The following is a 27,209-nucleotide window of genomic DNA, read 5'->3' on the forward strand; positions in this document are numbered from 1 at the left end:
ACTTACCCTCCTGGCCGATGATGATCCGGTGGTTAGGACAGGCGCCAAGCAGCGGGAGACTGGAGTCCAGGTAGGGAGAGAGCTGGTCCACGGAGAGCTGGCCGCCCAGCAGGTGGGCCGACACGAGCTCTCCCGGATTTCGGCACCAGAATGAAAGGGTTGGCAGAGAAAGACGAGGATAACAGAATAAGTTTAAAGGGGGCCTCTATTGCATTCTCCGCGAAATTCATGGACCCAAGGTGGGGGTTGGTGAAGTCCTGCCCATTGTCAGGGGAAAGCAGGTTTTTATAGGATGGGCAGAGGGAAACTGGGCTTGTGGGTGGGGGAACTGGTTTGACGAAGAACAGAGTTGTTTTCTGATGGTATCAGCAGGCCCTCATTCTCGCCTGTAGGTGGGCTTCCTAGGTGGGCTTTCTCATTCTCGAGGGGACATCTGGGCCTGCGGTCTTCAACATTCCCTGGGGGTTCTTTTGTGTCAGTCAGGATTTTCCAGCAGGCACCGGTAGGGAGTGGGGAGCCATGGAGCCCCATTGAGCAAGATACCAGATGCCTTTTCACCCTAGTGACTCTGTCTCCTGCCAGAACTTCAACTATATCTTTCATTATGTCCATTAACATTTTAATGATGACATAGTATTCTACTTTTTAGAAAATCTTATCTAACTCCTGGTGATGGACATTTACTTTAGTTTTGTTTTCCTTTGCATCTTTTAATTTTAATATTTTCTCACAGTATATATCCCACAGGAAAGCTTTTAAATTTACTTTTTTTATTCAAAATGATTACTGGACTTAATTGAAAGGTTTGGCGCAGTAAAGAAAAGAAGAGCCAGGCTAAGTTTTCTCAAAAGTGGGGAAAATTTTTTGCGCCCCCCAGGCAAACTTCATGGACCCAACGTGGGGGTCAGTGAAGTCGCGCTCATTGTGGGGGGAGATGTCCTTTTATAGGGTGAGGAGAGGTTAGGTAGGAAAACTGGGTTGGCAGCGTTGGTGGTGGGGGGGGAGCAGGTTTAGGTGGAACAAAGTTGTTTTTCGTGGAGCCCAGTTGTTTTCTCCTGTTTATGGCTTTAGTTTCAGGTTGATGGTATCAGTGGTCCTGGTGTCAGGGCCATCTTGTTTTTTCTGTATGGGCTTCCTCATTCCTGGCCCCTGCATCGACCTTTCGTAGCAACATTTTGTGGATAAGAAAAAGGGCAGCGGTTCTTTCTTTGGCTAGTTCCTGCTGGAAGAGGGCGAAGACCAGGGTGGGGACTCAGGCCTGGTTATGACAGTCTTCTGCAGGGACGCGAGAATATGGGTGGAGAAAGAGTTGGTTAAAGGTGGTATGGGACATTTCTAGGATCCAGTGTTGGATGAAACGGAGTAAGCATAGGGCAAAAAGAAAAAAATAAGGAGATTAGGATCAGAGGCCCTACGAGTGGTAATACCTTGCCCAAGGCTGCGCTGAACTGGAATTGCCAGGCATAGACAGAAGAATGGGATGTGGCTTTAAGAGATGGGATTAGAAACAGAGGAAGGAGAGTCAGAGGGCCTCTACTCTGTAGGCTGAGTGGAACCTGGACCGGGATCAGCCCAGTGATGCGTACCCGAATTGGGCCCAAGTGCTCCCATATACACTGCTTGTCCACGGGGACCCATTTGACCCTGGACAGCTGATGCCAGGATGTGTTGCCCAAGACCTTGACAGCTGTTAATGCAGTCAAGATGATCGTGTGTGGACCTGTCCACCTTGGCTGAAGTGGTTTTGGAGAGATGACTTTCAGAAGAACCTGATCTCCAGGGTACAGTGGGTTGACAGGCATGTCAGGTGACATAGGCACATGTTGTGGTAGATAGCGGTCTGTGTGTTCTTGAAGCAGCTGTCTGAGCAAGAAGTATGGAAAATATCCAGCCAATGGTGTAGGTTGGACTGGGAGTTCATGGTTAGTAAGAAGAGGTCTGCCATACATCAGTTCAAAGGGGCTCAGGAACAAGGGGCCACAGGAGGTGGCTCGGATGTGGATTAAAGCCAGTGGGAGCAGCTCCACCTAGGATTTGCGCAGCTCCGTGGAGAGTTTGGTTAGGTGGACTTTGGTAAGACTGTTTACCCATTCCACCTTACCAGAAGATTGCAGTAGGTAGGGAATGTGTAGTTTCCAAGTGATGCACAGGGAAGAGGATACCTGTTGAGTAATCTTTGAGATAAAGGCAGGTCCGTTGTTTGACTGGTGATGGTGTCTACCATAGTAACAAGAGGGTGTTATCTGTGATAGGGAGTAGAACATCTGTGAGGCCTAGCAAGATTGAGAGTCGAGGATGGGAGAGGGAGATGAGAGGGTTTTGACAAAGAGAGTGTGGAAATCTAATACACAAGAGGGTGTTAGAAGGGAGAGAGCTTGGTGAGTGAGTAGGTCCTGGAGCCAATGTAGAGAACTAACATTTACAGGTTGGCCCAGTGTGAGTTTTAAGGCCTGTCTAGTGAGGAGAGCAGCTGCTACAAGTGCGCTCAGGCAGGGCTGCCATCCTTTTACAGTGGGATCCATTTGTTTAGAGAGATAAGCAACTGGTCGCTGGACTGGCCCAATGGGTTGGACCAGAACCCCTAGAGCAATGCCCTGTCACTCATCTGTAAATAACAGGAATGGCTTTTCTGGGTCTGGGGGAGCTAAGGCTCATCTCAGAGATCTTTGCCTGGATAAAGTGAAGAAAACAGGGTGTAGAAACAAAGAAAAGCAGGATCATTATCACCAGGCCTACTAGGGGCAGGATCCATGGCAGTAAGGGAGAGCTGATCCAAGTCTGGTAATCCTGGCCCCAGCTTCGGCTAATGAAGAGTCGGTCAGAGGGGGTTTTGCTGGTCAGATGAGCAAGTTCATGAATGTGTTGTAGGAGGTGGAGACATCTGAGTACACACGATTTCTCACCAAAATCTCTCTCTCAGATCTTCAACACTTTCTTTTGCTTTCTTTCTTTCTAATACCATTTCATTTTACCCACCCTGCTTTAAATTATCTTAAGGACCTTCAGAATATCCATCTTCAATACATTTTTTTTTCAAACACACTTACCTCTCCTCACTTGCATTTATTAGACTTAGCAAAACCTTAGTTTTATAAGGAAATTTAATACCATCTAAACAATGATGAAAAAACACAAATTGAAGATGGATATCCATGATAGCTTTTCATTCCTGTACCCGGTGATTTAATTGGCAGAGAATGGTGTCCAAGGCCTGCATCTGTTGGGTGATATTAATGCTTCCAATTTGGCTAAGGTCACCTTGTAGGGTTTGAATTAGGGGAGGAGGTGGGGTGGGTGGCTATGTGTAGAGGATCTTTAAAAGGGGAAATTCCAGCTGTACTGACACTGTGTAAGAATCCCAAGCTGCAGAAGTTTCCAGATGACACTGGATACCTAGGCGTGCTTGCTGCGGGACTGAGATTGATCATAGCCTAGGGCTTATTGGAATAGGAAGGTGTGCAGATTTTCCAGCTGACCAGGTCCGTGGTGGAGTAGGGCTGGTCTGTGAATAACCTCTGTCCACCACGGAGAGTCCCATTTGGATTCTAATACACTGGTCCCCTGGTCTCTCTTAAGGGGAGCTAGAGAGCCTCTCTATCTGCTCCTTGCAATCTACACATTTTACCACCTGGGGTGTAAGAACCAGTGCCTTTGGAGAGTCAGGACTATCAGGAGACAGCTGAGACTCAGATCCAGATGGAGTAAGTAGATGGGGCTCACTCAACTGGGATTCCTGGGAGGCTGGTAGAGGAGGATACAAGGGGGGCCTCCAGGGTGCCCAGACATATGGTCGTGGTTGTTCTTTATCATCAGTGGATGAAAAGACAGGTTCCTCAAGTTTTTGTGGGATCGGGGGTTTTGGAGAAGTCTTTGTCTTTGCAATAACTTACATTCCAATTTAAGAGGTTGCAGCCAAAGTTGTAAAACAGAAGGAGGTTGTACTGCAACTTTTAACCTAGGTGGCTGGGAAAGGACTATAGTAAGCCAGAAGACTATATATAGAAATTGGTCTGGGTGCCCTGGGTTGCCCATGACCACTCTGTAGGTGGTGGTGAGTGGCCACAACCGGGGTAGATGTATGTCAGACCACAGGGTCAACAGCGGATAATCCTGAGAAGGGTTAGGAGATGTTTGGAGCAGTGGGGGGGTGAAAGCAATGCTAGGGTCTTGGAACCATGAAAGAGTAGCCCCAAGTTTGGTTAGGAGGTTGCGACCCAGGAATGGTGTGGGGCAAGAAGGCATGACTAGGAAGGAGTGAACTAAGGGCTTGTTGTCTGTTGGGCAAGGGATGGGGCCAGCAGCTTGAGGTTGAGAGGGTTGGCCGTCAACTCCCATAACTGAGATCTGAGAAGGGTAAGTTTGACTGAAATAGAAGGGGAGGACAGAGAAGGTAGCCCCGTGTAGACCAGAAAGGAGATGGACTTACCTGCTACCTTGACCATCACCCTGGGCTCCTCAAAGGTTATTGGGGTCGACGAGTCCGGGCCTCTTCAGTCCTCAGCTGCCAAACCCAAGACCTCCAGTGGCAGGGCTGCAGAGACTGGAAGGACTGGACCATCATGGCCAGGCGTGGAGGGACAGTTACTTTTCCAGTGACCCTGGGCATTGCAGATGGGGCACGGTCCTGGCAGAGGGCGGGGGCTGGGGCAATGTTTGGACCAGTGGCCCTCCAGGCCATACTTGAAGCAGGCTCCTGGCAGTGGTTGATGGGGGCCCATGGGGCCCATTGTTGTCCTCTGTCTGGTGGCAGGTGCTGCGGTCGTTGGAGGAGTAGGGCATGATGGCCTCAAGGCAGCTACTTGGGCCTGAGCTTGAAGATCAGCCTTGTGTTAACTACGGGTCTCTCGATCCTGTCCTGTTCTTCTCGGTTGTTAAATACTTTATTTATTTATTTATTTATTTTTTGGTGGGGTCCTCACCAGCAGCCGGGGAACGAACAGGTGCTGCAGAGGCTGCAGGCAGCCTCGCAGCCCAGTGCTCAACCGCTGCGCCACCAGGGGAGGCCCTGTTAAATACTTTAAAAGCCATATTCAGCAGATCCTGGATAGGGGGCTGAGGACCATCCTCGGTCTTTTTTTTTTTTAACCTCTGATATCAGGGGCTGACTGAGATATGAAATGGGTAGCCAGGACTGTGGCACCTCCAGGAGAGTCAGGATCTAACCTGGTGTATTGCTGGAGGGCATCAGTGAGGCGGCTAATGAAAGCGGCCGGATTTTTGAGGGGCACTGGGTGATCTCTCGCAGCTTGTCAAATTTAACTGCCTTATGGGCTGCTGCTTGGAGACCGACTAAAAGGCAGGTGATGAAGCGGTCTCAGCGAGCCCTGTCCCGGCGACCCATGTCAGTGTCAGTCTGGTATTCCCAGCCAGGCTCCTGGCAGGGAATTGCTTCAAGGCCGGGGGCATGGTTGTGTCAGTTAAGTGGACCTGATCTTCATGGTCTTGAGCAGACCGAAAAACACATTCCCTTTTATTAGAGGTTAGGGTGAAAGAGAGGATAACACGTAAATCATGACACGTAAGGTTATAGGCTTGGGTAAGATAACGAAATTCTTCGGTGTAGGTAGTGGGATCGTTAGTGAAAGAGCTGAGACGCTTTTCAATCTGGGAGAGATCAGACAGAGGGAAAGGAACATGTACTCTAACTCCTCCTCCAGTCCCCACAACCTCCCTAAGAAGACAGAGAAGAGGACGATTGTGAGAGCAGGTGTGGTGGCTAGGAGTGGAAGGGCGGGGAGCTGGATTGGGTAGCTGAAGGAGGTGAAGACTGAAAATCTAGAGGATCAGAGAACACAGAAGAGGGGTCCGGAAAGGGCAAAGAGTGAGAGGAGTCTCGAGACTTGGAAAGTACGACCGGTTTCAGGAGGGAGGGACGGGAGCGCAAGAGAAAGCAAGCCTGGACATAAGGATCTCTGACCATTTTCCATTGCTGTGACAGAAATTGTTTAGGTCTATAAAGACCGTGAAATCGAAAGTGCCATGTTCTGGCCAGTGAGAGCCGTTATCCAATTGGTATTGAGGCCATGCAGTGTTGCAGTAGAAGATGAGATGCTTAGGGTGCATATCTGGCCTAAGTCCCAGCGGACTGAGGTTTGAGAGAAGGCATCCCAGTGGAATTGCCGGGCTAGGCTTGGAATTGGCAGACCCCATGGCTAAGTTGACTCCTCTACCCAACTAATGGGGGTACAGAGTCAGGAACGCAGTGCCCCACGACCTGATCTGACCTATGGGGGCACAGACCCCAAATCGCAGCGTCCCACGACCTGGTCCTGGCCTTTGGAATGGGGGCAGACAAGTGAGGGGGACGTCTCTACTCCTCAGTTGGACAGGTGTCCCCAGATCCAGAACCAGGTGCAATGGGGGTTGACTGATGCAGGCCCATCGTTTATGGAACAGTCAATAGGGGGTTAGGAGAGGAGCCGGGCAACCAGGGGTGAGGGTCTCCTAGGAAGGAGAGTCAGCCCAGTGACTTACCGCAAGGATCAAGGCTGGTGGTGGATGTGAGGTGTCTGCAATGGAGAGGAGAGGTCCCAGGGACAGGAAGGCGGCCCCGGCGCCAGGGGACACAGCCTTCCCAGGTTTTGCCGCCAAGATTAAAGGTTTGGCGCGGTAAAGAAAAGGAGAGCCAGGCTAAGTTTTCTCAAAAGTGGGGAAAATTTATTGCACCCCTGGGCGAACTTCACGGACCCAAGGTGGTGGTTGGTGAAGTCACACCCGTTGTGAGGGGAGATGTCCTTTTATAGGGTGAGGAGAGGTGAGGCAGGAAAACTGGGTTGGCAGGGTGGGGAACAGGTTTAGGTGGAACAAAGTTGTTTTTCGTGGAGCCGAGGTGTTTTCTCCTGTTTATGGCTTGAGTTTCGGTTTGATGGTATCAGTGGTCCTGGTGTCAGGGCCATCTTGTCTTTTTCTTTGTGGGCTTCCTCATTCCTGGCCCCTGCATCAACCTTTCACCAATAAACCTCATAGTAATGATAACACATTGTGATTACTATATTCTAGACATTATCATAGTCATGTTATACAAAACTGTCTTAGTAAAATGTTGACAAAAATTTCTCCTCCCATGCTATATCAGATGGATACTATTACCACCTTCATTTTACAGAGGAGGACACAGGTACATAGAGATTATGTGTTCGCCTAAGGTTATAACACTAAACAGTGGCAGAGTTGGTATTTCTGCAAAAACAATTGGCTTCAAAGCCAATGTTTTTTAACCATAATGTTATACTACCCCTTATTACCAGTTAACTTGAAAAGTGTGAGTTTTACAACCTCAGTGTATAAGAAAACAAAAATACAAGCTTGATCTTTTGTACTTTAAAATGAAAGTGTATATCCTTTTGAGATATGCCTGCTTGGCTAGTTGAGTTTTTAGTGGTTATAACCCCCCAGGCTTATTGGCTCTCTTGAAATAAAATTAAAATGAATTATATAGGGTAATATAAGATCATCAGCTCCTCTCTCCTACCTCCTATTATATAGGATAATATAAGATTATCAGCTCCTCTCTCCTGCCTCCTTCTATCTTTATCAAATGCAGGGCAGAAATTCAAACAGATCAGAATCCTCTTCAGCCTGACTGTATCCCTCAGCCTCTCTAAAACTGCAGTCTGGGACCTTCCCAGTGGCGTAGCGGGCTAAGCGTAGCACTGTGAAGCTGTCCACAGCCTCCTCAGCGCCGGTTTGATTCCCGGCCAGCCAGGGAGACTCTCACATGGCACGGCAGACCTCTCCTGTCTTGCCCACTGCTCCCCTTAGCAGTGTATTTTGTCAGTCTGCCTGTTCTGCTCCCCACTCTGTCTCTGGTGAATCCTCTCACCCTCCCACAACTCTGGCCTGTGCCCCAGCTCTTGTATAAATATAAATAAATCTTAAAAAAAATAAAAATTAAAAAAAATAAAATTGCAGTCTGAAGCAGATAGGGTCTCTGAGCTCAGGGCGTCTGTCTTGGCAACTCTTGGCTCTCAAGTTTCAGAAGCTCTCAGCTTTCCCCAAGTCATGCTTTCTTATTCTCTGAGTTCTGATACTCCCTTGCTCTTTGAATAAAGCACTCTTTATAGTAAAATTACTCCCTGAGGCAGAGGAAAGAGCCTGCCCTTTCTCAACGCCTCTCTTCTAGGTGCTAAATGGAAAAGAAAAATCCCTTGCACTTTGGTTACGCAGAGGAGAAAACCCTTTTCATAGCTGTAATGTGAATACATCTTCTGAGTCACCCAGATATGTCTTCAAGATTTCCTAATCTGCCATCTCATGCCAGCTGGTCATTTTTAGAAAAACCATAGGGGAAAGGGAAAGCTTTGTATCTCTCTGTCACTTAATTGGTTAGTCCCCTTGGAATTCCCAGAGGAGGTTTAGTGGTGCAGTTATTGCCACCTCTAGGGTTAACTCTCATACACAGGGAAGAGCTGTTTGAAAGGACCTCCATATTCACATTTGCATTCAGGCTATCTATGTGACCAATTTTCTACCTGGAAGAATAAATTCATTCCTGATGCTATCTCATCTATACCACGGCAAAGCATGCTCCATTTCAACAGCACAAGACTTAAGAGGGATAAGTTTACAAAGTATTTTGCTAAGGTCCACATGATAAAGAATCGTCCTAAAAGTAGTTCCTTTTTCCTCTCAAATTGATTGGTACTTTTGGCCTGGTCCTTGGCTAGCCACACTGGCTTCTTTTTTTTCTTTTTTTTTTTTAATGTTAGTTCCTCCCCTGCCCTTTTTTTGTTTTTAGATTTATTTATTTATTTATACAAGCACTGGATACAGTCAGAAGCGCGGGAGGGTGAGAGAAATCACCAGAGCCAGAGCGGGGAGCAGAGCAGGCAGAAGGACCGAAGTACACTGCTGAAGGGAGCAGCAGTGGGCAGGAGAGGTCTGCGCGCCACGTGGGACCCTCCTCCGGTGGCCGGGGAGCAGCCGGGGATCGAACCGGTGCTGCAGAGGCTGCGGGCAGCTTGGCAACCCAGCGCTCAACCGCTGCGCCACCGGGGAGGCCCCACACTGGCTTCTTTTTTAAATCTTCTCTCTTCTTCCTTTTCAGGGGTCTTTGCTATTATGCAGTGAGAAGGACACATCTTTGTCTTCTTGGACCATTTAAATTCTGCCTTCCTGCAGTCCGATATGGCATGAAGCTGTCTTTGCTTGTCGCCAGGGTTCTACTTTGGCTTGCCCCCAATCTTTCATCACTTCCACTTCACCAACCGTTTCCTTGTCCAAAAGTAGGTCAGGATTAGAAATTCCCCCTTTTACTTCTTCAACCTTTTTCGTTAACAAGGGAAATGAACAAACAAAACCTTGTTAAATGCTCGGCTTTTAACTATATGAAACTTTCGATAGGTTCTCTCATACCCACACACAATCACAGACTCAGAACATTGATGTCAGATAAATATGCTCTCCGAAGCTGCTCTACCGTTTGCTGGCTGTGATTTAAATCTTAGGAATCAAAGTGGCTTCTAGTCTCCTTCTTCTGTAACCAGTCCGACACCTATTAGTTGTTTTTTTCTGCTGCCTTCTGGGTTTGCTCTTTCCTGAGCTTTCCCGCTGTCCCTGCTTTACATGGCCCAACCTCTCATGCTCTGAATTCTCAAATCTAAACTTTTACTTCTCCTTTCATAGGACTTCCCACATTATACCCTAACTGCTTATTTATTTAGCTGCCCTCATCACCAAACTGCAACTTCTGTAAGAACAGAAACCTTATTTTTCTTTTTTTATCTTTTTATCTTTTTTTTTTAAGATTTATTTATTTGTTTGTTTATTTATTTATTTATTTATACAAGCACTGGGTACAGTCAGAAGCACGGGAGGGTGAGAGAATTCACCAGAGCCAGAGCAGGAAACAGAACAGGCAGACTAACGAAATACAGTGCTGAGGGGAGCAGTGGGCGTGGCAGGAGAGGTCTGCGTGCCATGTGGGACCCTCGCCCAGTGGCCGGGGATCGAACCGGCGCTACAGAGGCTGCGGGCAGCTTCGCAACCCAGCACTCAACCGCTGCGCCACTGGGGAGGCCCGAAACCTTATTTTTCTAACTCACTGTTGTATCCCTGATTCTTCCCAAATAGGATCTACCCCTTTCAATAGTATGAATGAATGAATGAATCCTGGGACTAACACACTGCTGCCTCCAGGCTTCCCACTAATAAACTCTTCCAACTTCCGTCCGTCAGTTTAAACAAAAATACAAAATGAAAATTCATGGCATTTATATCTTGTACAGAATCCCCAGCGTCTTGCTGACTTCTCCATCAGGCCTAAATATTAATAATTAGGCTTGCCTTTCAAGGTCCCACCCTACTTGCTAGCCCTCTTTTACTACACTCCCTCTGTGCCTCTGCTCCAGCCAAGAGACCTCCCTATTACACTGTTGTGTTCTTTTAATTCCTGTCTCATATCTTAAGTCCTGCTGTGGCCCCCCTCCTTGAATGGCTTTTCTTTTGCCCTCTCCTTAAAATCAACTCATCCACCAAGATTCAGTGCAAATCCTACTTCTATGTAACTCCTACAACTTTTGTCTTCTATCTTGGCCTCTGCCTTCTCTGATCTGTATTGGCCTTTAGTTTATTGCTGTATCTATTCTACTATGTAGGTTTTGTCCATGGAGATGAATTATAGTATCTTTGGGATTATGATATCTTTTCCTCCTGCGTAGTTTCTAGCTTAAGGCTGGCATCTACCCCTGGTCTTCTTGTTTATATTTGTGCTATGCCTGTATGGAGTTGTTTTTTTTTCTTTTTCTTTTTTACTTTAAGTAGGTTACATAGAGGTGACCTTATTAAATATCTCCAACAAACCTTAGATCTTCTTCTTCTGCCTTAAGGGAAAATTTTTTCAACACATGAAGACATTCAGCAGCTCCTTGCTCCTCTGCCTCTCCTGCACTAGTTAACATCCCATTATGCTATCCATCATCCCATATACCTGGTCACATGGTGGATAAATATCAAGTCATCTGTGTCAAAATGTACTGAGTAGTTGCTGAGCACTCAAGTACATGCTAAAATCTGCTGAGACTACACAAAAGATTTCTGTATAAACTCAGTGAATTGGGTCCTTACCATTGTTAATTACTATGAACGTCAAATGTTGGCCATAGGTCCTTCCTAGGACCAAGGTCAGAGAGCCATCCTTTCAGGAAGCAGGGGAGTTATAGATTCTTCCACTACATAGGTTCTTCCATTTTTTTGGGAAGTCGGGTTAGTTCAGAAATTATACAATAGGTAGAGGAAACTTTTTGTCTCTCTGAGGAACCCCAGTCTAGATCAGCGCTTCTCAATCTTCAGTATGTTTGTGAATCACACAGAGATCATCTGAAAATGCAGGTTCTGAGTCAGTAACTTTAGGGTAGGGCCTGAGGTTTTGTATTTCTAACAAACTCCCAGATGAAACAGTGCTGATGCCTCCTATCTTTTGACCATACTTTAAATAGCAAGGGTCTAGCATAACTCCTTGCCCACTGAACTTTAGTGAGTGAGTGTCTAAAGGATGCTTTTCCCCTGTACACCGTCACTCATGTCAGCATCTCCTGGATAATCTCTCTAAGTCTGTCTTTCATTCTTTTTCAAACAGCATATCTAAATTTTGCAACCATAAACACCAGCCAGGAGAATATATATTCCATGCAGAAAATGATGACGCCCAGTTCACAAAAATGTTCACTTTGAATATAAGAAGTAAGTTAAATTGTCAAGAAATTTGATTTTCAAGTGATAACTCCTTAATTATTTATTAACTATAACCATAAAGAGCTAAATAATGGCTTAGAAGGAATATCACAAAGCTGTTTTTATATGCTGTAATATATTAAAATTTTACTTTCATATCTACTGTCTTTGTATAGATAGTTGTAGTTGTAGATATCAGTATCTATTTTTGTGTTCATCCTTTAAAGTAAAGAGACTTACTGCACGTCCTCTCTGGATGTGCTTCAGTGTGGGAACTTTTTTGACTTTAGTACTTTGAAAGATTATATTAAAGGGAGGTCAAAAGTCATATTACCTGCCATTTATTTGTCTGAATTTTTGTTTCTTTGTGCTATAAAAATTTGAGAGTACAATTTATTGGACTTTTTGCAGGTACTTCTCTTGAAATGAAAAGTCATTTTAAGGTGTCAAGTCAGCTCCCTCCTGGAGGATCTTAGCAGTGGAAAAATGGTGTTCCCCAGAGTGGTGGTAGGGTAGCCTAGATAGATTACATGATGAGAGGGGAAAAAAGGGAATAAACAGAGATCTTGAGTTATCTTGCATGATATGCCCTCCCAGAAGCAAAACTGCTAGCAATAAACGAACAGCCTATGAAGCCAACTTTGAAACGATTTCTGGAAAGTACCATCTCACATGAGTTTTTTCTACTGTTATTCTCTACAGGGAAACCTCAAGTGCTAGCTGAGGCATCAGCAAGTCAGGCATCTTGCTCTTCTGATGGCTACCCATTGCCATCTTGGACCTGGAAGAAGTGCTCAGACAAGTCTCCCAAGTAATAAGGACATTGGTGTTTCTTGTATGGGAAGAACATAACCCCGCACTTCCCTCTCTATGACTTAGCAATTCTCATGAAGACTGTTGAAGACAGTTTAAATGCTTATTTTCTGAGTCAGTCAATGCTCTGAATGATTGTAGATTATTTCTGATAGCCTGTAATGAATGACTGTCTTAGAACTGAGTAGAGAAACCCTGGCTTCCCAATTAATGACAGTCCCACCTATACAGCTTCTCTGTCTGCCATTTCTTTTCAGTTGCACAGAGGAGATCACAGAAGGCATTTGGAATAAAAAGGCAAACAAGAAAGTATTTGGACAGTGGATTTCCAGCAGCACCCTGAATATGAGCGAGGCTGTGAAAGGGTTCCTGGTAAAGTGCTGTGCATACAATTCCCTCGGCACATCTTGTAAAACGATCCTTTTAAACTCACCAGGTACACAACAGTTGTTATTGTGATATGCCACCTTCAGGAATTCCCCACTAGAAGTTAGTCCTTCTCATTGCTTTTATTTGGGGGATTTTACAAGAGGGCATACATTTAGTGTATAAGACAAGAAGGCTTTCTGACTCAGGCAAGAATCCCCACTGAACTTCCACTGCTTTGTAGTTCAGGGACTTCTGCTCACATTCTGTGACACATGAGTTGGAGCAACATATAGAACTATGAGCTCCAGTGTAATGAAAATCGGCTGAAGGATGCAACTCCAGGCAAACAGATTTAAGAATGTGGAGCCTCTACCACTTTCCCTTTTGGTTAATTTCCTCATATACCTTTAGCCTGCTGTCTTGTATTTTTCATTTGTTTTCTAGAGCTCTCCTACATTAAACAATTCTGAACCTTGGCCAGCTACACGATTGTTTAGAATCCCTAGCATTGCCAAAACAACTTTCCGCATTGAAACGCTATTTTCATAATGGGAACACAAACTTCTTCTTTCACCTCACTTGAACATTTTGTGGTTTAAATAGATGTGATTTTTTATAGCCCTAGTAATGATTTTTTAAAAATGGTTTCAGAATCATTTCAAATTTTCTGCATCGGAAGTGATGTTTCGATGACTATTGCCTGATTTTCTGTAGGGAGGGCAGTATTTGTAGACTGCAAATCATAGTTACTCCAAAAGAACGTGAGATAATAACAAGCATTTATTATAATATCAACCAGGAATTCTAACTCATTGCTTAGTGACACTCTTTTGTTACAGGCCCCTTTCCTTTCATCCACGACAATATTTCATTCTACGCAACAATTGGGCTTTGTCTTCCCTTCATTGCCGTTTTAACCATGCTACTTTGTCACAAGTACAAAAAGGTAAAAGAAAAGGTAAAAACCCAGCATTGTTCCCTTTCTGCAGAACTGCCCATTGCTAATGGACTCATTATTTTATCTCTGAAGCAATTTAGGTATGAAAGCCAGCTGCAAATGGTCCAGGTGACTGGTTCTTTGGACAATGAGTACTTCTACATTGATTTCAGAGAATATGAATATGATCTCAAATGGGAGTTTCCAAGAGAAAATTTAGAATTTGGTAAGAATCGAATGTTCCCAATGCTGCTGGAGCATTTCCTGTCTGTTGGAAAATCTATGGCATGCACTGGCTGCTTCTTTATTTTGCAGGGAAGGTGCTGGGATCCGGTGCTTTTGGAAAGGTGATGAATGCAACGGCTTATGGAATTAGTAAAACAGGAGTCTCGATCCAAGTTGCAGTCAAAATGTTGAAAGGTACTGTCAAGCAGAGTGATATTCACAAAAATGCCCCAAGATGGGGGGCACAGTCTCCTGCCTCTCTTCTCGTCTTATATTTTTAAATCATTTTTTATGGTGACTGCTTGCCTTGCTCCAAGGCTAAAAAGAGAGTGAATTAGAGTTAGTATCAACTGAGTTATGAAAAGAAAATAGAAATCATGAATATAAAACCCCACCTCTTCCTCTTCTCTCTTTGGTTCTTTTTCAGCTTCAATATTTGGGGGATACTGTTGCTGTGGGCAGATGTTGTTTCTTACATTTTGACATAGGCTCTGGGTAGAAAGGCAAGTTGGAGTCCTCTGTGTTCTCACTTCCCACTTATTGCTCTATCCACTCCCTTCTGGCATCGATTACCCCACCTCCGTCCCCACTCAGCATCTTCATTCACTTAGCAAGAGCACCCCCAGGTGGCTTTTGTTAAGGTAATCAGTAACCTTCAACAATGTAATATAAGAGGGTGTTTTTCAGTCCTCACGTTATTTGATTGTTCAGGGCAAACTGATTCAGTTGACTAGTCTCTGTATCTTTAAGCACTTTTCTCCTTTGGTTTCCGTATCACCCTATTCTGGGTTTCCCCCTACCTCTCCGACTGCTTCAAAGCTGATTCATGATCTTCTAGCCATGGTCTCCTCCCATTTTCATTTCTCGTGCTCATGGCTGACCATCTCAGCCACACCTTGGTTATCGTAATTGCATCTCCCTCTTAGCTTCAGGTTCATATGAAACTTCTGATGCTCAGAGGTCATAAAAGTCCCTTTAGTTCAGCTTATTCTAAATGAACTCTTTTAGCTCCTCCTCCATCCACACCTGTTCTCTCAGTGATTGATTAGGAAGGAGTACCAGTGACTCTCACATTCCACATAGTCAGGCAAACCAGGAATCCAGGAAGAACCATCCCCATCCTAACACTCCAGAACTGGGTGTTTTCTTTTTTTTTAAGATTTTATTTATTTATACAAGCACTGGGATACAGGCCAGAGGTGTGGGAGGGTGAGAGAATTCACCAGAGATGAGCAGGGAGCAGAACAGGCAGAAGGACCGAAACACACTGCTGAGGGGGAGCAGCGGGAGAGACAGGAAGGGTCTGCCATGCCATGTGGGTAGCTCCCTGGCCGGCCGGGACTTGAACCTGTGCTGCAGAGGCTGCGGACAGCTTCACAGTGCTGTGCTCAACCCTCTGCACTACTGGGGAGGCCCCCAGAGCTATTTTTAAAAATTATTTATAAATGACTGATTATTTTCCATCATTTACATAATTCTGTCACCTTGGGGCCATAAGCTAATTCTAAAGGGTTTCCTGCTTGGGCCTCCCTGGTGGTGCAACAGGTTGAGCGCCGCGTTGTGAAGCTGTCCGCAGCCTCTGCAGCGCGGGTTTGATTCCCAGCCGGCCAGGGAGAAACCCACATGGCATGGCAAACCTCTCCTGCCTCGCCCGCTGCCCCTCTCAGCAGTGTCTTCAGTTCGCCTGCCTGTTCTGCTCCCCGCTCTGTCTCTGGTGAATTCTCTCACCCTCACACGCCTCTGACCTGTAGCCCAGTTCTTGTATAAATAATCTTAAAAAAAAAGTTTTCCTGCTTAATGTCTCTTGAGTTCATTCTTTCTTCTCTCAACTCTATTAATGCTCTCTGAGTCCGAGTCTCTCGCTTCTGAATGGCCTTCCTAGCAGGTCCCTTATACGTGCTCTTACCATCTTTCAGATATTCTGTACTGAAGCCTGAGTGATGGCTCTGAATGTAGAGCAGATCATATCATTTTCTTATTTAACATTTACATTTGCTTTCAACTACTCTTGAAATAGTCTACACAGCCCTGTAGGATCTGACTGAGGTTCACCTCTCCAACTCACATGACAGCACCCCGGCCTTCTTTCGGTTCCTCTGGGGCATTATGGTCCCTCCCTTTCAGGGTCTTTGCGAACAGGCTAAACCTTCTTCTTACCCTTCCCATTTCACACACTTTATCTCCCACTCCTCTTTCAGAGCTCTTCTTAAATATCACTTCCTCAGAAAGTTTTTCACACCACAGATGAGGTCAAGTTCCCTGCTGTATGCTATCTGTTGGATCTTTTTCTCATAGAATTTACATAATTTGTAATTACATATTTGTTTCATTATTCAATTAATACCTTATCTGTCACTTTAGTCTGTAAGCCTCACAAGGGAAGTGATCTTTATCTGTTTTGCTATGCTCTCTTCTTTTTTTATCTTTCTTTTCTTTGTCCTTGTCCATTCGTTATCTTTATTCATTGTTCAGTGTGAATTCACTTGATTAACTTCTATTTTTTTCAGGTCACAAGATACACATTTGATGGGGTTTCCAGCCAGTCCAGAGCACTCCTGCATTCATTAGCCACATTGCATTTATCATTCTATAGTGCAATTGTTTATTTTCTAGTCTCCCTTTTCAGGAGACTATATGTAAACTTCAGAAAGAGAGGGTTGTGTTTTGTCTATTATATCATCCCAATGCTTGGCAAATGGCCTCATTTACAATAGACACTCAACAAATACTTGTTTGATGAATAAATGAATGAAAGTAAGGTAATGGTAGATGGAAGTATCTTGGAAAAAGTTAACACACCATAAAATACATTATTTTTCATGAGGAACAAGACATGGACCATTGAAAGCATAAAACAGCAAGAAGACATGAGGTCCCAAGGGTCATAGTACTCATAGTCAACAATTTCACTCCAAAGCCACGATGTTGGAAGTAAGGATTCCCCCGAGAGCTCACTCAAGTCAAAATAGATAGCATCAATGCTCTGGAGAAGCTCCCATCAAGACTAGGAGACAATAAGACCTAGAAATAGCTAATCAAATCTTCATTGAATATAAAGAAAGGTTACTATATCTGTAAGAAAGAACGTGTAACAGAGGAGTAGATGCCTGGAGCCTGGGGAAGGCAGTACAAGGACCCTGCCCTTGGCTTCCAGGACTCCAACTGGCACATCAGTCTCAATGACAGGAGATCTTTGAGTTCATGAGTGACTGTCCAAATGCCATGCTTCTAAGCAGGACTATGAGTACAAGTTGCCAAGCTAGCTATACTTACCTCCAAGGAGAGTATACTTTGATCCTTGGGTACATATTAACCTTCTCAGCAGATATATTTCTCATTGTCAGAATCTCTTGAGAAGTTGGTTAGTGGGAATTGGTCCTCTTTGACCTCCTCATTATTGGACCCACTGACAAATTTAAGGCTGTACACCTGAGAACTACAGGCTGGAGTAAACCACCCTTCCTGACAGCCCATCTTGTCTATTTATGACTTCAACAGGTCCACAAGTCAAAACAAATACTGTGTGTTTCTCCCTTTAGCATTATTAATAACTTTTATTACGATAATATTTTTATCTTGTTTAGTTTATTTCATTTTTTTGAGGGTCAACTATAAATACTTTCATTTTGGTAGGAAGAGAAGCATCCAATAAAATGGCACATTATCAGATTCGACTTTTATACTACAATCTTTGAAACTGTCTCAACATACAAGATGTTGTTATTCAAAATCCATGTATTATTTTTATGCAAATAATCTTGAACTAAGGAAAATTTTAACTTTTTAAATAGCCAGAACTTCATATTTTACTTTAATTGTGTATGTTTTATGTTGTTCCACTGACAGAAAAAGCAGATAGTTCTGAAAGAGAGGCTCTCATGTCCGAACTCAAAATGATGACTCACCTAGGAAACCACGAGAACATTGTGAACCTGCTGGGGGCGTGCACACTGTCAGGTAACTAATTCTCACTGATGACACCAAATTTATAATATTTTAGAGATGGGAGGAATAAGTAGAGGGAGTTGATTGGATGATGGTGGATGGTAACTAGACCTTTGGTGGTAGGTGAGGTATGGTAACATATATTTTGTAGAGGTGTGAAGCTGTGTTCTTTTCTTTTTTTTTTTAAGATTTTTTATTTTTTTATTTATACAAGAACTGGGGTACAGGCCAGAGGTGTGAGGGGTGAGAGGATTCACCAGAGACAGAGTGGGGAACAGAACAGGCAGACTGATGAAATACACTGCTCAGGGGAGCAGCAGGCAAGGCAGGAGAGTTCTGCTGTGCCATGTGGGTCACCAACCTGGCCGGGGATCGAATTTGTGCTTCAGTGGCTACGGATAGCTTCATAGGTTGCGTCTTAACCCCGTGCGCCACCAGGGAGGCCCAATGAAGCTGTGTTCTAAAAATTTATACAGTGTTGTAAACCAATGTCACATTAATAAATTTAAAAAAAAATTATCCAGAAGAGAGAAAGGTGGACATTTGTTCTCATATTTTCCCTCACTTCTTAGTCACAGGATGGTCCCTTAAACCCAAATGGAATTAGTATTGAGCATTCTATAATCAGATGGATCAGTGTAGAATGGCTCTCTTTGGTAGGATATGCCACATAATTCTAGCCCACTTAAAAAGAATAACAATGCTATAAGTTCGTGTTATGGTATCTACTCTAACTACTCAGATATTGCAGAGGTGAGAATGCCTGTGAGAATGCTTGTGACTGCCCTGACTGGGCTGCTTCTAGAAGGTGCAGCCAAGGCGGAATTTGAAACTTCATTTTCCCAGAGTTCAATGGAGCATGAACTCCAGTTCTCTTAACTCTGCCTCAAAATTCTCAAATGTTGTGCCCAAGGGTCTTTCTGAGACAGTTTTGGGAAGGGACTGAAAAAAAGAGAGAGAAAATGGGCCTACGAGGGAAGAGGGCTTATCGTCTCCCTTGTTAGGCAAACATCAGCATGTATTTACCAAGTGCTTACAAAGCAACTGGCATATTATTTCCAGCTGCAAACTGGAGAACCCAGGTGGCCACTAGTCATTGGTGAGGACACATGTACAACAAGAGTCAAAGGGGAAGGTTAGAAGATGCTGCTTTCCAAAGGAACTGGAGCAAAAAAAGGAGAAACTGAATTTAAAGCTTAAGACACTAGGCCCAGAAGAAGAGCTACTCTCCCAAAGTCAGGAGAGACTTGAGCACTCCTAGAGGGTATTGTCTGCTACACAGACATCTGAAAGGCTATTTGGCGTTTGTACATCTACAATTAAAACTGTCACTCTTTCAGGACCAGTTTACTTGATTTTTGAATATTGTTGCTATGGTGATCTTCTCAACTATCTAAGAAGTAAAAGAGAAAAATTTCACAGGACATGGACAGAGATTTTCAAGGAACACAATTTCAGTTTTTACCCGACTTTCCAATCACATCCAAATTCCAGGTAAGAGCCTAAATCAAGGTTTCACCGTTCTACATTACAGAATACAAAGTATGGTGGTTGAACAGCCCCCACTGGCCATTTCTAAAGGCAATAGGTCAGGCTTGTATGGTCTGTGGGTTCTACATAGAAAGATCACTTATCTTTGCTGTAATGTCCCTGTTGGCTTAAAATAATGAGACTTCTTTTTCCTGCAGTATAGGCACTGTAGCTGAGCCAATCTCTGTCTACCTGTGCCCCAATCACACCCTAGACATATATTTAGTTTTGGAAAAGCTGCATTATTCAATCTCCCAGCCTTTGGTTAATACATAGATATTGGTAGAAAAGAATAAATACTTCTTCCACTTGACTCAGGTCCTTGCACAAAGGAGTTCTAAATTTGTATATAAAATTGGATTTTTAAAAAAATTGGAATGGATTGCTTGACATAATGTGATGTGGACAAAATAAAGTGGTGGTAATATTTGTCTGTGGCTGGTGTTATATGTTCTGTCATCCATAGGGATCCTGAATGATTCTCAGTGTTGATGAGATTTCTTGTTCTAGCATGCATAAATGGGGACTGCAGAAGTCTGGTGGGGTGCTCTTCCTCATTCTTGGAAATCTCATGCTAATTACTTGAACATCCTAACTCTGAGACCTTTCTCTGAATGGATGCACAGGCATTCTATCAAGGACAGAAAGATTCCTGAATCCATAGTGCATTCCTATTTCCCTGAATATGTGAAAGCTCCTTCTTATTCTGACAGACAGATTTGTCAGACTTTTATCTTTACCAAGGGACTTTTGGAGGGTGTTTGAGATTCCAGTTGTGTTTTCAAGTAAGTTTCAGTCAGACCTTTGGCCTTGTAAGTCTAAGACAGAGGCCAACATCTTAAAGCTGTAATATCCCAGCAGACACCCCCATGCATGACTCTGTGCCATTGTCTTTAACTGATCACACGAATCACACCAGTCCTTCCTTTTTCAACCATTTCTCCGTTCACATTTAAAACCAAGAAGATTCAATAATGCAGCTCATATTCCAGACCAGTGAGTCCCTCCCAATGAGTCAGATGTGTGTGTCCAACTCTCCATGGCTGGTAATAAGTAGCTTTGGTTAATTTAGACCTTTGACTCATTGCAGTCACTTGGGTGATAAATACACTGAAGCAATAACTTTTAGAATATTTGTGGTCTGAAAACATTAAGCCGTTTTTCAAAGACATGGACATTGCAAATTTGAGTAAACTTGTATGATGAAATAAATGGAATCATTATCTATAGATAATGCATACAAAATTCCTCAGTGAAGAAGACTTTGCTTGTATATCCAGTATACTGTATAAGATATTTTCACTCTTACCATTTGTTAATTTCACAGGAAAAGGAAATGAGCTTTACAAAGGCCAACTTGAGAAAAGGACCAATGATAAAATACTTTTAGGTCTCTATGGAAGATTAATATTACATGAAATGTTGTAAGGAGGCTGAGTTTAGAAACAGAAGAATGAGGTGTAAGTTCATAGTTGTGCTTTATAGCTTCGTGACTTCAGCAAATCATATTTTTTTTTATAAAATATATTAACATCCAGCTCCTAGAGTTATAGTAGGGAGGGAGTGACGCCCTTTGAGCTGTCAAACTCCAACCGAACAGATAACAAGGATCACTCTACACTAGTTAGACTGAGAAACTCAATTGCACAGATTTTTTTTTTAATTTTCTTTTTCAGATTTATTTATTTATTTATACAAGCACTGGGTACAGTCAGAAGCGCGGGAGGGTGAAAGAATTCACCACAGCCAAGCAGGGAACAGAACAGACAGAATGATGAAATACACTGCTGAGGGGAGCAGAGAGCGCAACAGGAGAGGTCTGCATGCCATGTGGGACCCTCACCGGTGGCCGGGGATCGAACCGGTGCTGCAGAGGCTGCGGGTAGCCTCACAGCCCAGCGATAAACCGCTGCGCCACCAGGGGAGGTCCTGCACAGATATTTTTGATGTCCACAAAAGGTGGACAAGATGATGCTGTGCTTTTAATTAAAAGCCCATTTATAATTGAGGAATTTTATTTATTTTTGAATGAAATGTATACTCAGAAGAAGAACATAAATAATGAATTTTTTTTAATAGTATGCCTGGTTCAAGAGAAGTTCAAATACACCAAGACTCGGATCATATCTCAGGGTTCAATGGGAATTCATTTCAATCTGAAGGTAATATTTGGTTGTAATTAGTAGCATTTTAAAATGGAAATGGTTACAAGAGTTTTGTGTTAGCTATTTTTAAAAAGTGAATAAATGCAAAAGCATGTTTTTCTTTGTTAATGTCATTCATGAGCTTTATTAATACCTATTTGTTTGAAGAGTAGTTAAAAGCCAACAGTCTACATGTTAAAAATTTCATGTCGGTGTTCAGCTAATAAATATTGAGGACTATTTTACTTGATCAGGTTATTTTTTGTAATGTAAGAAATTAATTAGAGCCATCCTATTACTTGATAAATGGAAAATATGGTGAGCTCAGGAGTTAGACAAAAACTGGATAAACCTCTGGTTCCTTCAGTTTTTGGCTGGACGACTTTAGACAAGTTTTTAAACCATCTGAATTACAATTTTCTCATTTGTAATATGGGTCTAATAATAGTTTCTTCATAGAACTATTAGGAGGCTTAAATGGAAAAGCATTATGTGCACAATACAGTTCATAAAATGTAGTTGATTAGTGGTCACTCTTTTCATGATGTGACAAACTGCCTAGTACAAAAGAGCCCCTAAAACTCCTTCCTAATCAGGAAGTCTGTGTCACTGCAGCAGCGGAGACTTTATTCCTCTGACCAGAAAGACTCTTTTTTTAATATATTTTTAAAATTTTTAAATATATTTTTTACATCATTTTTCATTTTTGTACTATGTATGCATTTTCATCTTGGTTATAGTCCCCATACAAATCCCACCACCCTTGTTTTGATCCTACTCCCTTCTACCCCCCTGTAGAGTGTCTCTGGTTTATAGTTGCCTATTGATTTTGATTTTTACTTTATCATAATTAGTCTTTTTCCTGATCCCTTATTTGGGTTTTCTAAAGTCTTGCTATAAGTGAGCCCATTGGTATTTTTCTCTTTTTTCTGGCTTATTTCACTGAGCATGATCCTTTCCAGCTCCATCCATGTTGCTGCAAATGGCATGAGTTTATCTTTTTCGGCAGAAAGACTCTTTAGGTGACTCTTCATAGGCTGCATGGTTCTCAGTATAAATAAATAGGTTAGCTGGAGTGCTACCAGGGAAATGGTGTGGTAGCTTCATGTGTACATTTTAGTATCACCTAATGCATAACATGCTCATAGATATTTAATAAGGCAACTTCTCAGGGTTTTGGCAAAAATAAGGACCAGTTCTATCTTATAGATGAAATTGAATATGAAAACCAAAAAAGGTTGGAAGAAGAGGACTTGAATGTGCTTACATTTGAAGATCTTCTTTGTTTTGCATATCAAGTTGCCAAAGGAATGGAATTCCTGGAGTTTAAATCGGTAAGCTCCTTTTAAAGAATATACTAACAAAAGATTTTTTTAACAGATAATTTTGAAAAACGGGTGTGTTTATTGGTTTTTTCCTTATTGTTTAACTTGTATCACTTAAAATCTCTCCCGACCTCCCTCTTTCACTGTTGGCATCACCTAGAATTTTACCTCCTCTGGGTTCATTGTAGTACAGGTCCCATCCCAAGGTTAACATAGCCCTCCCAAGTTGTCCAAACTCCCCTGAAGCTTTCAGATAAGAAGTCTTCAGGGATCTCTCTTGAAAATGAGGTGTTGGTTCTTCCTTGGGCAGTTAGTTCGAGTTGTTCAAGATGTGCCCTGCACGTGGGCATGAATCCAGGGGGGATGTGGAGGCTAAAATCCAGCATGTTCTGCTTGCCATGCCAGTTACTCTGGACACCTCTGTCTGGTCACTGCCTTGCTATGGACTAGCAGTAGTCCTGTAGACCTAGCTCCTCTCCGTGAGTCCCAGTTTCGTTAGGCTGGGATGCCAAGGTCATGGACAAGCCATAGTCTTTACCACAACTTTATGTTCTTCTATAATTGCCTTTCAGCCCCACTGTTCTCTGACCTTTCAAAGTTCTCACAATGTTAAGTAGAATGAAGTCTTTCCTCTGGCTACTTTGCCTCCTTACTTTCTTACCTTCCATTACCTTCTCTTTATTTCCCAAACTTCACCACCCCCTTTTTCCTTTGAGTCTCCTATTCTCTTTCTCCCTCTCTGCTCCACACTCCTCCCTATCTCCTCTCCCCCTTTTCTCCCTGAATTTGGGGAAACTTTTTGCTTTTTAAAAAATACAGACTCTATTATGTTATATCTAATTTTTAAAAAAAAAGAGTAATATGAAATAAATCAATAGTTTTGAGGAATGAAAATTCTATTCATAGTAAGTAATCAAGCCTATGAAACATCTTGAGCTAAACATAACAAGAGACATATAAGATCTGTATGACAAAACCTGTGAAACTTCATTAGAAGGCAAAAAGGAAGATCTGAATAAACAAATGCTACTGTATTCTATGGGAGAAATGCCATGCTTTTTTAAAAAAATTCAATTCTCTCCAAATCAATCTGCATGTTTAATATAATCCCAATTAGAAATTGAAAAGCTCTTTTCCTCATGAATACTCAAAGTGTATGTGCTTCTTTGGATCTTCTTTTCCAAATTTGGGCATCTTTGCACAGTAGTTAAGAAAAATTACTCTCTCATAATATTTTCTTACCCTTCTTTCTGAGGCACAGTCTTCTGCCTACCTGTTGTTAGATTTTTCTCAAGTTTCTTTATCTATAGATCATCCACACTTCTACCATGATGCTTTCTCAAGTGTTGTCATGAGTCACTTCGAGACAGGGCTGGGTTTGAGAAATGTGTCATTAGGTGATTTCCTTGTAATGCGAGCAAACCAAGATTACACAGCCTGCTATGCACCTATGCTGTGCTTAGGGACCACCGTTGTATACATGATCTGTCAGTGACCAAAACATAATTATGCCATGCATGACTGTTTCTATGTAGACGCTGGGGGTGGGTGAGATCTACCTGCATAGTCCGACTTGGTTAGTTGCTAATATTAAGTCCATCCTCAAACTACTCATATTGGAGATCAAGGGACACAGCTTTTTAATCTTGCTGGGCTTGTAATATTAATAAGGTTATTTTGAAGAATTCCAGTTTCTTCGACCCCCCTAGTTTTCCCTGTAGACCCCTGCCTCTGAATCAGCCCATCACTCTCTCATAAGAGTTCTTCCCTGCTCCTCTGCTTGATACTCAGTTTCCTCCCTAAGCTCTTTGACTCAATCAAACGCCAACTAAGCACTGACTATGTGGCAAGCACAGTGCTAGTGCTGAAATGGGAGTCAGATCTTATCATGGAGGGAGGCGAGAGCTGAGCAGACATGCAAATCAGAGATTATACTGTAGTGATAGATACTGTGTTCAAGTAAGTTCTGGGAAACCGGGTAGGGGGAGGCCGTGCAGAAAAGACTTTGTGAAGGAGTTTGTGCTTGGATTAGAATAGAATAGAGTTTTGTTGTTTTTTTTGTTTTTTGTTTTTTTTTAATAGAGGCATGTTTTATTTATTTATTTGTTTGTTTGTTTGTTTTGTTTATACATGCACTGGGTACAGTGAGAAGCACGGGAGGGTGAGAGAATTCACCAGAGCCAGAGCAGGGAACAGAACAGGCACACTGACGAAATACACTGCTGAGGGGAGCAGCAGGCGGCAGGAGAGGTCTGCGCGCCATGTGGGACCCTCCTCCGGTGGCCGGGGAGCAGCCTGGGATCGAACCGGCACCGCAGAGGCTGTGGGCAGCTTCGCAACCCAGCGCTCAACCGCTGCACCACCGGGGAGGCCCTAGAATAGAGTTTTGAATGGAAAGGAAAACTGACAGGGAATGTAAGAAATGGTAGGGAAAATAGAATTAGGAGGAAGTTTATTGAGAAAGGTGATGAATTAAATGTGTTGAATGTGAGATTCACAGGGCAACCAAGTAGAGCTGAACCCTGCAGAAACTTGCCTATTCCTATCTGAAGCTCCAGAGAAATGTTTGGGTTGGAAATAGAGGTTTGGGCAATGGTGGCTGCATCCCTACATGTGAATGAGGTGGTTCGGGGGTGTGGAATGAGGCGGTGCAGCCCTGAGGAATGGGAGCATGTTCATGCGCAAAGCCACAGGACAAAACAGGAATCACCAGAACAATAAGAAGACAAGGGTGAGCAGAGTGCAGAATGCAGGGAAGGAAGGACCCGGAGGAGGAAGCCTGGCCAAAGAGTGTCAGTGATCATCGAGAGGTCAAATCAAATCAAGACTGGATGGGTACTGTGCAGGGCATCATGGGTAGCCAGCACTGCTTGGACAGAGAAGGAGGAGCTGGAAGTGAGGTTGCAGGAACCTGGTGGTAAAGTAGGTGAGTTATAAATGGAAGCTGTACATGGGCAACACTTTCAGGAGATGGATAGTGAGGAGGGAGAGTCTGAGGGATTTTTGTTTTTATGGGTTTTTGCTTTTGACCTTTAAATAGAGCCCTTTGGATCTTTGCTACTAGTGCCCTATCTCTTTAAAAATCTTCCTTCATAGATGTAATTTTCTTGCCAGATCACTTGGTTTAATGGCACATCATCTCTCAATTTGGGGGTTCCCTCAAATTCTACTTTAGTCTATCCCTGCCAAACTTAATTTTAGATTTTTTTCTGAATATTTCTTTGATATTACTCCATTACATTGTTAAAACTATTTTCAGTCAGAAAGGAGATAATTTTCTCTTCACCCACCATAAGCATGCTGGAAGACAGCCTCTGAAAATCCCTTTGGGAGCTCAGCAGTGGGCTCCCCTGTGCGTCTTTTACCTATAGCAAGATGCAACACCCAACCACATTTGATCTTCCTAAAGACCTTTCCTTTTTGGCTTTTGGAAATGTCCATTACGCAGAGAGGATGACTGCAGCCACAGTAGCTGAAAAATTGGGCACAGTCGCAACCCACTTTGTCACATTTAATGGAAGTTCATGCCCAGTAAAGATAAGATGTTTTGACAACACCTTCATATATTTCCATCATCTCTAACTTCTGCTGACTTGAAACTAGAGGGTAGTGTATACTCTGTGATGATTCACAGCATAGTAAATAACCCTCCAATTTCCTTCTTTATAGTGTGTTCACCGAGACCTGGCAGCCAGGAATGTTCTTGTGACCCATGGGAAAGTGGTGAAGATATGTGATTTTGGATTGGCTCGTGATATCATGAGTGATTCCAACTATGTGATCAGAGGCAACGTGAGGCTGCTACTTCTTGCATATTTTTGTACTATCATTTTGTGTTTTGTCTTTGTTATGGTGAACGTCTGTACTCACTCTAGTATGTTTTGATTTATGGTAACATCAGAAGACTTCTTCACAGCAGTTTGCTTTCTTATGCTTACGAAGGTTTTCTACAGCTTCAAGGAGTATTCCGTTTATAGTAAAAGTTGAGGGTTTGTAAGAATAGATCAATTAGGACTTTTGAGCACAATCCGCACTTAAAAATTTTTCTCATCCTTATCTCAGTCCCATTAGCTAAAAAGCAACTGCTGAATTATGTCTCCAATTATGGGAACGGTTCATAGTTACAGTACAGCATTTTATGAAATACAACATGTAAGTTAAAGACAAAATATGAAATTTGAAAAGGTGTAATTTTTTTTTTAAGTTTATTTGTGCATTCAAGAACAGTGGTACAGGCCAGAGGTGTGGGGG

The 27,209-nt window shown here is 43.1% G+C and overlaps 1 protein-coding gene across 1 annotated transcript in view; it reads left to right on the forward strand.

Annotated features, from left to right (window-relative positions):
• The window catches only part of FLT3 (fms related receptor tyrosine kinase 3), a gene marked incomplete at its 3' end in the record, with an annotated part of 92,529 nt that overhangs the window by 53,403 nt on the left and 11,917 nt on the right, over nucleotides 1-27,209 (forward strand). Inside the window, exons 10-20 of the mRNA XM_084235957.1 lie at nucleotides 11,576-11,679; nucleotides 12,373-12,481; nucleotides 12,741-12,919; nucleotides 13,692-13,798; nucleotides 13,883-14,015; nucleotides 14,105-14,209; nucleotides 17,861-17,971; nucleotides 19,300-19,453; nucleotides 21,569-21,651; nucleotides 22,843-22,967; nucleotides 26,628-26,750. Of these exons, the coding sequence (XP_084092083.1) occupies nucleotides 11,576-11,679; nucleotides 12,373-12,481; nucleotides 12,741-12,919; nucleotides 13,692-13,798; nucleotides 13,883-14,015; nucleotides 14,105-14,209; nucleotides 17,861-17,971; nucleotides 19,300-19,453; nucleotides 21,569-21,651; nucleotides 22,843-22,967; nucleotides 26,628-26,750 (1,333 nt within the window). The remainder of the gene's footprint in view (nucleotides 1-11,575; nucleotides 11,680-12,372; nucleotides 12,482-12,740; nucleotides 12,920-13,691; nucleotides 13,799-13,882; nucleotides 14,016-14,104; nucleotides 14,210-17,860; nucleotides 17,972-19,299; nucleotides 19,454-21,568; nucleotides 21,652-22,842; nucleotides 22,968-26,627; nucleotides 26,751-27,209) is intronic.

Source organism: Talpa europaea, assembly GCF_964194135.1.
Source record: "Talpa europaea genome assembly, chromosome: 6".
NCBI classification, from domain to species: Eukaryota; Metazoa; Chordata; class Mammalia; order Eulipotyphla; family Talpidae; genus Talpa; species Talpa europaea.